Source organism: Lutra lutra, chromosome 2 (assembly GCF_902655055.1).
Source record: "Lutra lutra chromosome 2, mLutLut1.2, whole genome shotgun sequence".
NCBI classification, from domain to species: Eukaryota; Metazoa; Chordata; class Mammalia; order Carnivora; family Mustelidae; genus Lutra; species Lutra lutra.
The window spans coordinates 85,491,274-85,504,870 of NC_062279.1; the positions used below are offsets into that span (position 1 = coordinate 85,491,274).

At 45.3% G+C, this 13,597-nt stretch overlaps 1 protein-coding gene across 2 annotated transcripts in view; it reads right to left on the reverse strand.

Moving 5' to 3' along the window:
* The window catches only part of TMEM131L (transmembrane 131 like), a 157,485-nt gene extending 144,465 nt beyond the window's left edge, over positions 1 to 13,020 (reverse strand). For both annotated transcript variants that reach the window (XM_047717860.1, XM_047717859.1), the window contains exons 1-3: positions 12,841 to 13,020; positions 12,072 to 12,142; positions 3,585 to 3,628 (exon numbers count right to left, since the gene is read on the reverse strand). In XM_047717860.1, coding sequence (XP_047573816.1) covers positions 3,585 to 3,628; positions 12,072 to 12,142; positions 12,841 to 12,964 — 239 coding nt within the window. In that variant the 5' untranslated portion in view covers positions 12,965 to 13,020. The remainder of the gene's footprint in view (positions 1 to 3,584; positions 3,629 to 12,071; positions 12,143 to 12,840) is intronic.
* Between the last annotated feature and the right edge of the window lie 577 nt (positions 13,021 to 13,597).

Sequence of the window (13,597 nt, forward strand, 5' to 3'; positions counted from 1 at the left end):
CCTCCCTGCTTGCCTCTCTGCCTACTTGTGATCTCTGTCTGTCAAATAAATAAATAAAATCTTTAAAAAAAAAAAAAAGTATGACTGAGGTAGTACAGGTAAGCACTTTTATAAATAAATAAAGCATGCACACACATATTCATACATCCAGATATATGTGTATGGGCAGCTAGGAGTGCATGATGTAAAATATATCCCTTACTGTGAGTCCCTGTCAGAAAGTTCGAAAGCCACTGTGCTGAATAACTGCCCTTCTCCCACCCCACACACCTTCCCTAGCACTCTGACACTACGTAAAAAGACCCATGGGGATAACATCTACTGATACCTTCAAGTCTGACAGAAAACGGAGGAAAGTAACCAATTCTGACTGATGAGAAAGAAGAGAGCACAGCAATCTACAGAAGAGAACAAAGGCTAAGGCGCACAACCAGGCTGCCTACAGGCTGGATACGCCCACCCCTAGAGGCTGCCCAGGGCTTCCTAGCTCGGGGCTCACAGTACCACTGCCTCAGGAACGTGTCAAATCAAGTTTGACATTCCTATGAGGCAACCAAACAAAGTTCCTGATTCCCTCCCCTACTTCCTTTCCCATCTCAGTTTTCATCCCTCCAGATGCTCAAGCCAAATTCTAGAGGCCCTCTGTGACTTCACTTCCCCTCCTTCTCTACCACTGATTCAGTAACCGATGAATCTGTTCCACCCCCAAAATCCATCTTAGAACTTCCCAACTCCCACCAGCCTCGTCTGAACCACCACCAGCAATCCTCACCTCTCCTTGCTCCCTCCCCTACACTCAAACAGAAGACAGTGACAAACACTGAATTCTGCCTCATATATTTATCCCTGCCTCATAAATTTATAAATTTAAAATTTTATATTATGAATTTAAATGGCTGCAAAGAATGTCATTTCTGCCATATTATAAATAACAGCTTTCTAAATAAAACTCACCATCACTTTTAAAAATATATGCAATGGATGGGGTGCCTGGGTGGCTCAGTGGATTGAGCCTCTGCCTTCAGCTCAGGTCAAGATCTGAGTCCTGGAATGGAGCCCTGCATCGGGCTCTCTACTCAGCTGGGAGCTTGCTTCCCCCTCTCTCTCTGCCTGCCTCTCTGCCTACTTATGATCTCTCTCTCTCTGTCAAATAAATAAACAAAATATTTTAAAATATATATATGCAATGGAATCTGAACACTACTCAATGAAATCTACCATCATTCTTTTTTTTTTTAAGTAATCTCTATACCCAGCATGGGGCTCCAAATCATGACCCCAAGATTAAGAGTCGCCTGCTGTATCAACTGGGCCAGCCAACTGTCCTATCATTGTCCATATTTTTAAACACACCAATAGGCATTCTTGTATGGCTGGATATTCCCTCCAAGGATTTTTTTTTTTTTTAATACTTTATTTATTTGTCAGAGACACAGTGAGTGAATGAGCAAGCACAAGCAGGGGAAACGGCAGGCAGAGGGAGAGGAAGAAGCAGGCTCCCCACTAAGTAGGGAGCCCAATGCGGGACTCCAACCCAGGACCTGGGATCATGACCTGAACTGAAGGCAGATGCTTAACCAACTGAGACACCCAGGAGCCCCTCCCTCCAAGGATTTTAACCTAACATGTACATCATTATGTTGAAAGACTTCTGAAACAAAACTATGTGTTTCACCTGAAATGTTGGGCTTTTAAAAATATTTCCTGTGCTGGGGCACCTGGGCGGCTCAGTGGATTAAAGCCTCTGCCTTCAGCTCAGGTCATGATTCCAGGGTCCTGGGATCGAACCCCACATCAGGCTCTCTGCTCAGCAGGGAGTCTGCTTCCCTTCCTCTCTCTCTCTGCCTGCCTCTCTGCCTGCTTGTGATTTCTGTCAAATGAAAAAAATAAAGTCTTTAAAAAAAAAAAATTTTCCTGTGACTACTGGGTTTGAGTGTTAAATATTTTTTCTTCTGAATTACCAGTATAATTTTCGTTAGTACACAACTGATCAAACCAACAAATTCTATAAATCTTGATATGTGATTAGACATAAGGAAACAAATTTACTGAAAATGCATTCCTTAAAGAAATGGATGAAAGTGTCTTACCCCCATCCTTGATTCATGTGACTAGTATTTTTCTTGTCTACTTTTTTTTTAAATGTAAGCCCTGAAAAAGCTTGTTCACATAAATGGGTGTGAATGGAAGAATTGTTACTGTCCTTATAGTCTCTAAACTCCCTCACTGTTTACCCAAAAAGCACAGTGATCTATCATTAAAAATAACTTCTGATGATCTATCAATTGCTGATTTGATTGTGCCCTTCAATTTTGTGGACAGGTTTAAAAACCACCAGCATTAGAAAAGAATTTGTTATCCAGTCAGAGTTAATCGCTTCTCCTAACCAATGCCAGTATTTCAAATCACGCCTCTGTTTGCCCAAGATGGAGCACATAGTAAGATGGGGGCTGGGAAGAAGTCTGGCTTTCTCCTATAAAGTGGAAAAGAGAGATTACAAAAGAGGAGGTAGAAAAGGATAACTTGTAACCTCAGATCAGTATCAGGAGACTATATGGATAATGAGATCTAGAAGCTGACTCTCCGAAAGAAATCCCTGTGCCCAGTCTCCGTGTACCTCCAAGCGACCAGACATCCCAGTCTGACAAGTGACGGAGACTGCTCCACCACCAAAGTATTTTTTTTTTTAATTTTATTTATCTGTTTGAGAGAGAGACAGAGAGAGACAGAATGAGCATGAGCAGGGGGGAGGGGCAAATGGAGAGGGATCCTGGAATCATGAAAGAAGCTGAAGGCAAACTCTTAACCAACTGTCCCAAAGTATTCTCTTAAAAATCTAGTTTACACCTTTAGATTTGCTAGCCCCTGCTTTAAATCCATTAACAAATCATACCACCCTTAAAAAAATAAAACCCTACCTCCTTACTGTGGTTTCTAAGGTCCTACCTTATCTTAGTATCCCACATACTACACTGGCCTTCTCCAAGTTTCTGGAATGTTGCCAGTGCCTCCCACCTCCGGGCCTTTGCACCTGCCACTCCCTCTGCCCAGACCACTCTCCCTTTGTTTGCTGCTTGCTGCATGGCTAGTCCTCCACAGCCTTCAGCTCAAATATCACCTGCTAAGAGGGGCCCCACCTGACCTTCCTCATTATTCTATACCACGGCAATGTGATTGTTGATAGTGTAATCACAACCATTTTGTTTTGTTTACAGTAATGTCTGACTCCACCACTACAATCAACAGAGGTTTGGGTCCTTATTTTACACACAGCACCCAGCATTATGCCTGATGCTAAACAGGTATTTGTGAAAAGGGGGGCAGCATAAGTACGCCATGGAAAATGCAAGGCTGAATATTGGGGATGGGGGAGATATTTCTAACAGTTTTCTGTACAACCTTATTTTCAAACAAAGACATATTAATTATTAGAGACCATAGACACCCCAACGCCAAAGAGCAAGGTATATCACTGATCTATTAAACATGTAAACATAAACGTACATATACCAAGACTTCAGACAGCATCCAAAGTGGACAGCAACGTTCAGAATGCAGGTATTTGCTCCTGTTGTTTTTCTTACCTCTGTTCTTGAGAATGCTCCTCCATATGCTCTTCGGAATCACCCTATTGATAAAAACAAACAAAAAAACATGGTTTAACAGTTATTTCAAAAGAACACAAAAATCTCCAGAAGAAACAATCCTTAAATTTCACATGGATGATGAACTTGTAACGAATGTCTAAAACTAGTGCCTAGGAGCACTTGGGTGGCTTAGCCAGTTAAGCGTCCATCCTTTGATCTCAGCTCAGGTCATGATCTCAGGGTAGTGAGATCCAGTTCCACATCGGGCTCCATGTTCAGGATGGAGTCTGCTTGAGTTCTCTCTCTCTCCTTCTCCCTCTGTCCCTCCCCTTTTACCCACTCCCTCTCAATAAAGAAATAAAATCTTGGAAAAAATTTTTTTAAAAGTGAAATAAAAATAAAAATAGTGCCTGATACACAGCAGGTATTCAATGAATATTTATGGATATTGATAGCAGCAGGTATATTAATGAATATTTATTGATTATTGAAAGAATGATACTCCTAAAAGCCATAAATTGCCATGTAATCCCTCAGATAGTGTAAATAAAGTTTCTCCCTGCTTAAAGTCATGACCTAAACATAATTTCAAAACTAGTTAGACATCTCTTCTCTCCAAGAGCCTTTTTTTAAACATTTAACTTGAATCGCATAAAATAAAGTTTAATGATAATATAGAAAAGGGAGGGGCACCTGGGTGGTTCAGTGGGTTAAGCCGCTGCCTTCGGCTCTGGTCATGATCTCAGGGTCCTGGGATCAAGCCCCGCATCGGGCTTTCTGCTCAGCGGGGAGCCTGCTTCCCTATCCCTCTCTCTCTGCCTGCCTCTCTTCCTACTGTGATCTCTGTCTGTCAAATAAATAAGGAAAATCTTTTAAAAAAAAAAAAAAAATATATATATATATATAGAGAGAGAGAGAGAGAGAGAGAGAGAGAAAATGGATTGGTTAGCTCAGAATCCCCTACATGGATACCTGACATATTTTGACATCAACATAAAAAGGCTAATCAATTTTATAAATGGCATAAACATCACACTCAAAAACATTTCCAAAATCCTCTCCCACACTTACCAGGCCAAAATCTGACCACTTGACATATACCAGGAGGGTAAAAAGAAAAGTCACTTGAAACAGAACCACAGGGACGCCTGGGTGGTTCAGTGGGTTAAGCCGCTGCCTTCGGCTCAGGTCATGATCCCAGGGTCCTGGGATAGATAGAGTCCTGCATCAGGCTCTCTGCTCAGCAGGGAGCCTGCCTCTCTTTCCGCCTCTGCCTGCCTCTCTGCCTGCTTGTGTGCTTTCTCTCTCTCTCTTTCTGACAAATAAATAAATAAAATCTTTAAAAAAAAAAAAAAAGAAAGAAAAGAAAAGAAACAGAACCACAAGGGTAGATCCAATTAAATACTACATGTATTTGCCTGGCAGACACAGTCTTGACCATTCTTTCCCGAAGCTCGTCACTGCTGGGTTCAGGAATACCCAGCCTTCCTGGTCCTCCAGCTTCTTGCTCTTGGTACTTACTGACTCTCCGCCCCCTGCCTTCCTACCTGTCACTACCAGTTCTCCTGGGCCCAGACTCCCTAACCAATTCACTCACAATGTTGACGCAAGCTTATCACCGTGGGGCCCAAATCCCCACCGCTGGACCCAACTCCTCCTCAATCATCAATGTAGTTGCTCAGGGAATGCCTATCTTTCCAGAAAGCAAGACTCCTACCGCTTTGGGAAGCCCGGCACCAGGCTGTGGCCAGCACGCGCCAGGTGCCCCACAACACAAATGCCTCTAGCACATACACATTTTGTCTTCCCCCAAAACAGTAATGATCAACACTGACTTAGCAACATCCGGGGCCCCCGCCAAGTGGTTTCTGTTCTAACAGGTCTCCTTCTGTCAAGGATACCATTGCACTCCTCGACCTATGGACAAAACTTAGGGTCACTTTATACTGCTCTCCTTCCTTCACCTCCAGCCATTAAGACCTACTCACTCAACTGAACTACAGTATAGACCTGTGCTTTCTTCTCCATCCTTTCTGCCAGCAAAGCAGCCCACACCATCAGTACCCCAGGCCTCCATGACCAGCACAGATGGGGCTCTTCACTCTGTTTAAGGCTGCTGCCTCCAGTCCACCCCTTGTGTCTCCGCATGACCAACTTTCTGCAACATCAGTCACGACTTTCCACCCACTTGGTATGGACACAGCATCCCATATCAAGAGCCTACCACCGCTCCCTTGCTACGAGTCAGACAGACGTACTCTAAGCTCCTAACCTGGCAACTGTCAAATGACCTTGACATACCCATCCCAATCTCTACAGCCACACTTCATCAGGAGCTCTGGACTCCCAGCTGAAGCATCAGCTTAAAAACAGTCACTCCAGTAAGGATCTAGAGGAGGTCCCATTCACACCTCTGCTAATGCAGGCTTCTAAGCAGCCCTCCCAGCCCTAAGCCAGTAATAGGCTCCCCCAAGATACACTGTTCCTCCTCCCTCCTCTCAGTTCCTACATTTCAGCACTTGAATGTTATCTCAGGGTAGTACCAGCCTTATCTCTCCACCACCACCAGGCTCTCAAAGGGCGGGAGCCAAATCTTATAATTTCGCTACCCCACCCCCTTGGCAGTGCCTCAGGGCCCTTGCACTAGCTATTCCAAATCTCTCACTGCTTTCTAGGTCTTCTCAAACCAACCTACTTCAACTTGTTAAATTAAAACTCCAGCTCCCATCACCTGAATCTTCCTCTGGTCTGCCACCATACAGCACTGACGCCTTTCTAACAGACTAAAGAACATATAATCTATTCTACTTCTTATTTACCATCTATATGCCTCCATCAGACTGCGAGCTCCATTAGGGCAGGGGTTTTTTTTGTTCAACATGACATCTGCAGCCCCTAGACCAGTGCTTTGCCCACAGTACATGCTCAGTAAATGTCTGCAGAGCTAAGTACAGTCTAGCTGTTCCTTAAATACTAGTGGATATACACCTCACACCTGTTAGAATGGCTACTTCCAAAAAGACAAGAATTAACAACCATGCGCTGTTGGTGGGAAGGCAAACTGCGGCGGCTACTCTGGAAAACAGCATGGAGGGTCCTCAAAAAATTAAAAATTGATCTAATAATTCCACTTTGGGGTATTTAACTGAAGAAACTGAAAACACTGATTCAAAAAACTATCTGTACCCCATGTTCATAGCAGCATTACTTACAACAGCCAAGATACGTAAACAACCTAAGTGTACACTGAAAGATGAAGGGACAACGATGTGGTATATAAACATATATGTACATATACATATAATGAAATGCTATGCAGCCATTAAGAAAATGAAATCTATTTGCAACATGGATGGACCCTTAGGGCATTATGCTAAGTGAGATAAGTCAAACAGAGAAAGACAAATACCTGTGGTTGCTCTCAGATACAGAATTTCAGAAACAAGAACAAAAACAGGGGCTCCTGGATGGCTCAGTCAGTTGAGTCTCCAACCCTTGGTTTCAGCTCAGGTCATGATCTAAGGTCATGGGATCGAGCCCCGTGCTAGCATGGACTCTGCCAAAGATTCCCTCTCTCCCCCTCTGCCCACCCCACCCCCTGGCCGCTCATACTCTAATAAATAAATAAATAAAATAATTTAAAAACAAAAAACAAAAATAAATACCAAGCTCACAGATGCAGAGAACAGACCAGTGATTGCTGGGGAGCCAAGAGGGTTGGGGAGTGGCGGGGAAAATGGCTGAAGTTGGTCAAAAGGTACAAACTTCTAGTTATAAAATAAGTACAGAAGTCCTGGGGATGTAATGTATAGCATGCAACCAGTGAATAATACTATACTGCAAATTTGAAAATTACTGAGAATAAATCTTTAAAGTTTTTATCATAAGCCAAAAAAAAGTTTTGTAACTATGTATGGTGACAGATGGTAACTAGACTTACTGTTATGTTGCACACCTGAAAGTAAAATAATGTTATATGTCAATTATGCCTCCATAAAAAAAATTTTAAACAAAAATTTCAAAAATACTAGTGGATATGACCATTTTTAAAAACTTCACAAAACAAATTTTTCTAATTCAAAACAAAACACAAAGGTATCTCCCTCAGACCCAGGAACTTTCCCACCAAAATACTGTTTAGACTGCAAAAACTCACACAGTGACCTAGCAGCCAAGAGCATGGGCTTTGAAGCTCAGCGCCTCCTGGATTCAAATCATACCACTGGCCCATTCCTTCAGCCTTGGGTAATTTTTCTAATGACTGTGTGCCTCAGTTTCCTCATCTGTAAAGTCAGGTCATAACACTTCACACTTTTAAGTATATGAATGTGAGTATTAGTAATGCATAAAGTGCTGAAACAAAGCCAGTGATACTCAACTCATGTTAGGTATTATTTTTTATGTTGACAGTGGAAGTAGATTAAACCAAAAATAAATCTCTATGACAAAAAGATTTCCAAATACCAGTCAATGATTCACTGACTAGAGCAAGTTGCGATTACATAACACAGTACCTGAGATAATAAAGAATTCAGATATTCAATGTACTATTCCCTATCTCACTTTCTACCAGTTTCTGTTACCTATACCATCAGACTTAAGGGAGTAAGACATGAGATTTTTAAAGGCAGAGACTTTCTTACTTATAATCATTGTATCCTAGGGGCCTAACTGGGTCAGGCCCATGCTAAGTGTCTGCTAGATGAACAAACAAGGCCAGAAAAGCACTAAGCCTAGCCACCCCAAACCAGACCAATACGATTCTGTATCAGGTAACAGCTGCTTGTACTCAGCAAAAATGTCAGTGTCCCAAATCTAACCAGAGGTGTTAGGAGGCTTCTCATCTCAGCAAAGTCTGAATGGATTAGAAGAAAAAATTCTAGACTGCGTTCTTGCTGCTAGCACTCACCAAAACAAAAACAAAAACAAAAACAAAGAACAATGGTAGGTAGGAAATCAACACTTAAAGCATTCCGAAAGCCACCTTTGAAATTAACCTCACAAACAGGACAAGACACTGATAACTGGCTCTCCTCAACTGTGGCCACAATAGGACCACCAAGCTTAGAAGCCCAAACTCTTACAGGGAATCCAGTTAGGGCAAGAAGGTACAGGCAAGGCAAAGAAAAAATCCAGACACTCAAGAAATTCATAGAGAGAAATGACAACAGTGCCACTGCTGAATTAGAGGTCTGGAAGGACTGGCTCCAATGGGCATTTGTCCTTTCATTCAACAGATACATGTGGGGCTTGCTAGAGGGAGCATCCCAGAGCATCCCGGAGGACTGATTGGAACAACACACAAGGTCAGGAAAGGCCTGAGAGTCAGAGCAGGTTAAGGGGATCACAGAAGGGTTTGTACCTCGAAGGTGAATTGAGCAGGTACACAATGCAGTGTCTCGCACACAGGCCATTATTTCCTGATAATAAGCTAATGAAAACATTTGTCTGGTTCCTAACCATCACCACTTTGTATTGAAGGATGGGATAAGTAAAGTCAGAAGAGAGGAAAAGTTCTGTATATCTAAGAATAAAACTACGTTTTTTTCCTTCTTTCTCATTATTATCATGGATAAAGTGTTTTATGTTCCTACGTCCTATGTACTGACCACATAAAACAGCACATAACAAAAAAATACAAATAACATAACATATCTATACACCTGTAGACATATGATAGTACTGAACTCTCGGCCCTGGAAAGCAGAAAAGCTGTCCCATGCCCTCCAGCAACCAAATCTAGGAGTCAGCTGAGAAATATACCAAAAGAATAGGTAACATACGTGAAGTGCTTACTAAGTTCCAGATACTTCAAGCACTACTGATCTTAAGAGAATTACCCCCATTTTCCGGATGAAGAAACTGAGAAAAGGGATGGAACCAGGAGTCAAAACCTGGAAGCCTATCCAGAGGGTCTTGAAGGTTATAACAATTTAATTATTATATTTAGTTTTACTAATGATGCATTTTTCTAGTCCTTGGTCACTTAAAGACCCATCAGAAAAAGAAAAAAAAAAAAAAAAAAAGACCCAATCACCAGAAAACATTTCCAAAATAAACAACTGTTCAAATAATTCATGGTAATAAATGTTAATAATCTATTTTTTAATGCCATGCTCTCTGGTGCTCCCATTTCACCTATCCCTGTCAAATCTTAGCTTCTGCCTTGGAGTCTTCCTGACTGAAAGGAGCCCAACCTACAGATTAATTAAGCAGAAATGCTCAAATTCAAAAAACACCTATAAATACTCTTTTCAGCTGACTCCATGACACATAGGGGAGTTTTGGGGGGAAAAAAATCAAAATACTTTGAAGAGAATCCTCTAAAAATAACTTTCTTCAGAACCCTCTGCAGTTTATACACATACGTGTGCGTGTGTATATATGCAGCTTGGAGAGATCCATATGCATGTTTACCCACAGTTTACATAGATAGATCCATATACATCCCCTCCCCCCACCCAAGTACATGCAGGGTAAAACAGTCTCTAAAAGACAGACATATAGACAGAGGCGAAGTATTTAGAAAATTATTTTTGAATATCAGTTTCACTTTCATTATAGCTCTAATTAAAATAGCTTAGTTATAAATGCTTCTATAGTGAGTATTCCAGAAAGACAGTTTCTAAATTGTGTGCATTTTTTTTTACCAAAACAAACTGCGTTCTACATGAAACAAAACAAAACCACAAATTAAGAATTGTATAAAATAACTCTGAAGGCTATAAATAAAATCATTATTCACATCATAGGCCTTGACATTCCCATCTCTGAGCACAGTGACTACATCTTCAACTAATGCTACAACAAATGAGTGTCTATAATTTACTCTCCTTTCTGTCTGGGTTGGCTTCCAACACCAACCAGTAAGGAGCACAGACCAAAACTGAGTAAAAAATGCAAATGCATATAGATATACACAAGTGCTTCTCAACCAGGGCAATTTTCCTCCCCAGGGACATCTGGCAATGTCTGGGGACATTTTTAGCTGTCAAAAGGCGGGGTGGGGAGGGAGGAGAAAGTGCCACTGGCATCTACTGGGTAGAGACGGAGATGCTTTAACAGCTGGGCATCTCGTAGCCCCCAAGACACAGAATTGCACCCAGGACAGTCTCCGCAAGACACAAGTCTCCAGCCCAGAATGTCACGGATGCTGCTTTTAAACAACTCCGATACACACAAATATAACTATATTTTTAAAAAGTAAAACCGTCAAGTTTTATATGTGGATCTCTCAGTAGAGTCATTAACAATTTCTATTTGGTTCTTTTTATCTTTCTGCATTTTCCAAACCTTCCACAATACACATCTGTTATTTATAATCAGGAAAAAAAAAATCCATTTGGGAATAAGTTTTTAAGAGAAGGACAGACTATTTGCTCTCCATCCCGATGAGGTTTTTTTCTCAAAGGACTGGTCTCATTCAGCATGCTGGCCTTCAGGGAAGGTCCAGGAAAATTTTCCTCTAAAAATCACCTCTCCGCCTTGAAGCTGTTATTCATTAGTCCTGGTTAAAGTGAATATTCTGAATATCTCAAAACCAGCACTCTAATACTTCACATAGGAGGGAGGAACTCAAATGTAAAACTGCACAGCCGTGGACTTACAGCTAAACATCCTGTTTTTCCAAAGAGCCGCAAGAGACAACATAGAATTAAGTGCTGTCACCAATGTGGGAAGTAATGAACATCTTAAAAATTACCCCACATAAGCTGAATATTCCCTTATAATTCAACCCTCCCCTCTCCAAAAAAAGAGTATTCAGGGGTCACTACTGTCACTGCTGAAAAGCAGTTGACAATATTATATTTTAATGTGCACATTTGCAGTCAAACGTTAGACGTTAAACCTTAACACAACGCCTTGCAGAACTGTATCTACCGCAGCCCTAAATAAACCCTGTATGATGCCACGGATTCTCAGTGAAATGCTAGTAATTATTTTTCCACATGCAATCATTGTATCATATGAGGGGAGAACCCCCAAAACCTGAAATTCAAGTTGTTAAGAGGGTGTTTCTAACACGAATTAAAGGCACTTGGAAAAAATCCAAGACTACAACCTTTTAAAGTCCCATCTTCACTGCAAAGCTACTTCACGAGAATGGCAAGTGCCACTCACTAACACTTCTGCAACCAGTCTTCCTTGTTGTCCTGAGGCACAGGGCTCTGGCTCACTTAAGGAACAGGGCACACGCCCCTCGCGCACCCAGGCCCCCAGCCCGCCCTAAGGCCCGCCCTTCCCCTGCTGAGGTGGCCAGGGCTCCCACCTCCTGAACTTGGGGCGGGCGTGACTCACGCCCTGTCACATGGCGCGGGAGGAGGCTGGGAAGGCCACCGTTGCCAGGTGTTCAGGCTGGGCCCGACCGTTTATTTGCCTTGCAAAGCGGCCCGAGCGCGGGTGCCGCTGGGGGGCCCACGGCCTCCCTCGCGGCTGCTCCTCCCTCGCACACCCACACCCGCCCTGTCACCTGGCCGTCCTCACCTGAGTGGGCAGTAGGAGTTCCCCTTCTTCTGCCTGCCACAGCTCCACCACGTTGGGCAAGGGCTCAATCGCTGCACGAACAACCAAAAAAAATACAGCGCGTTTTAATGCAAGGAAAAGAAACGCTTCCTGTTTCCCTGCCGTGCCCCCAAGCACCCGCCTCACCAAAACAAGTCACCCTCTCCTTAAAGCGCCGGCCCCCGGAGGAGCCAGCCGGGGACAAGAGCACAATGAACGGGTGCAAGTTGGCGGCCCCCCTGTCGCGGGGAGCGTGCAAGGTCGGGGGTTCTCGTACTGGGGATACGGAGACGGGGAAGCCGCCTCGCCGGTCACTCGGCGCTCCGCATCCCGCAGCATTTGGGGCGGGCGTCTGCGGGATGGGTCCCGGGCGGTCAGGCTCGTGGAACAAAGCTGCAGGAAGCCGGGCCGCGGCGGGGCCCCAGCGCGCGCCACACAAAGCGGGGGCTGCGCCCGGGGCGCCCGGGGCCCGCGCACAAAGACTCCGGGGCGCGTGCGGCTAGCGGTCCGCGCCGCTGTCCCCAGGCTCCGCGACTGCCCAGCTTTCTGTTTGTCTGGGGGCAGGGGGCGCGGGAGAGGATGCTGCGGTCAGAAAATGTTATCAGCCGAGAATTGCAACCGCTTTCCTTCCTCCTCCTGCCCCTTTCCCCTTCCTCCCCTCGCCCTCTTATAGATTTCAGCAGTTCCCTAAAAGAAAGAGAAGGGGGGGCGGGGTGGAGAGGCGAGCGAGCACAGGCGGCGCAAGGCTGACCTTGTCCCTGAGCCCCTCCCGGACGACAGCAGGGCAGGAGGACCTGGAAGACGCCCAGCAGGAGGTTCACGGCCGCGGCGGTGCGGCAGTAGCAGCCCGGCTGCGGGCGTCGGAGCCCCGCCATGCTGGTGCTCGCGCTCCTCTCGGGTGCTCGCCGCACTCGCCGCTCGCTCGCTGGCGCCGGGGCTGCCTCGCCCCGGGCCCGCCCCCGCGCCGCCCCGCCCCGCGCCGCCCCCGCCCCGCCCCCGCCGCCGCCGCCGCCGCCGCTGCCGCCGCTGCTGCTCTGGCCCCGCGCGCGCCGCTTGCTCTGCGCGCGTGTGCGCCACAGATAGGGAGGGACGGAACGCGGCGGGGCGCGGAGGGACGTGGACAATGCGAACGCGGCGGCCCAGGACGCCCCGCCCGGGCGCGGACCCCACGGCTGCGGGCCCGCCCGTCAGCAAGCGGCAGCGTCCTTCCCAGATCGGCGGTCCTCGGGCCCTGTCTGCGGCCGTGCCGGGGTCTCTGAAGAACTGTCGAGAGGCACTAGCAGGCCACTGTCGCCAAGTGCGATCTGAGGAACTTTCGGGTGGTTTCCTCTTTGTTTGGGCACGCGGGCACAGTCGGGTTATTATCCACGAGCGAGAGGGTAGCTCTGGACCGTGGGAGCGGGGAGTCGCCCGGCCAGAGGCCTCAGACAGGATATTAGTGGAGATAATGCAGTGGTTGTCAGGAAACGCTAGTGCAGCCACATGGCTACTGCCAGTTATGCAGCGAG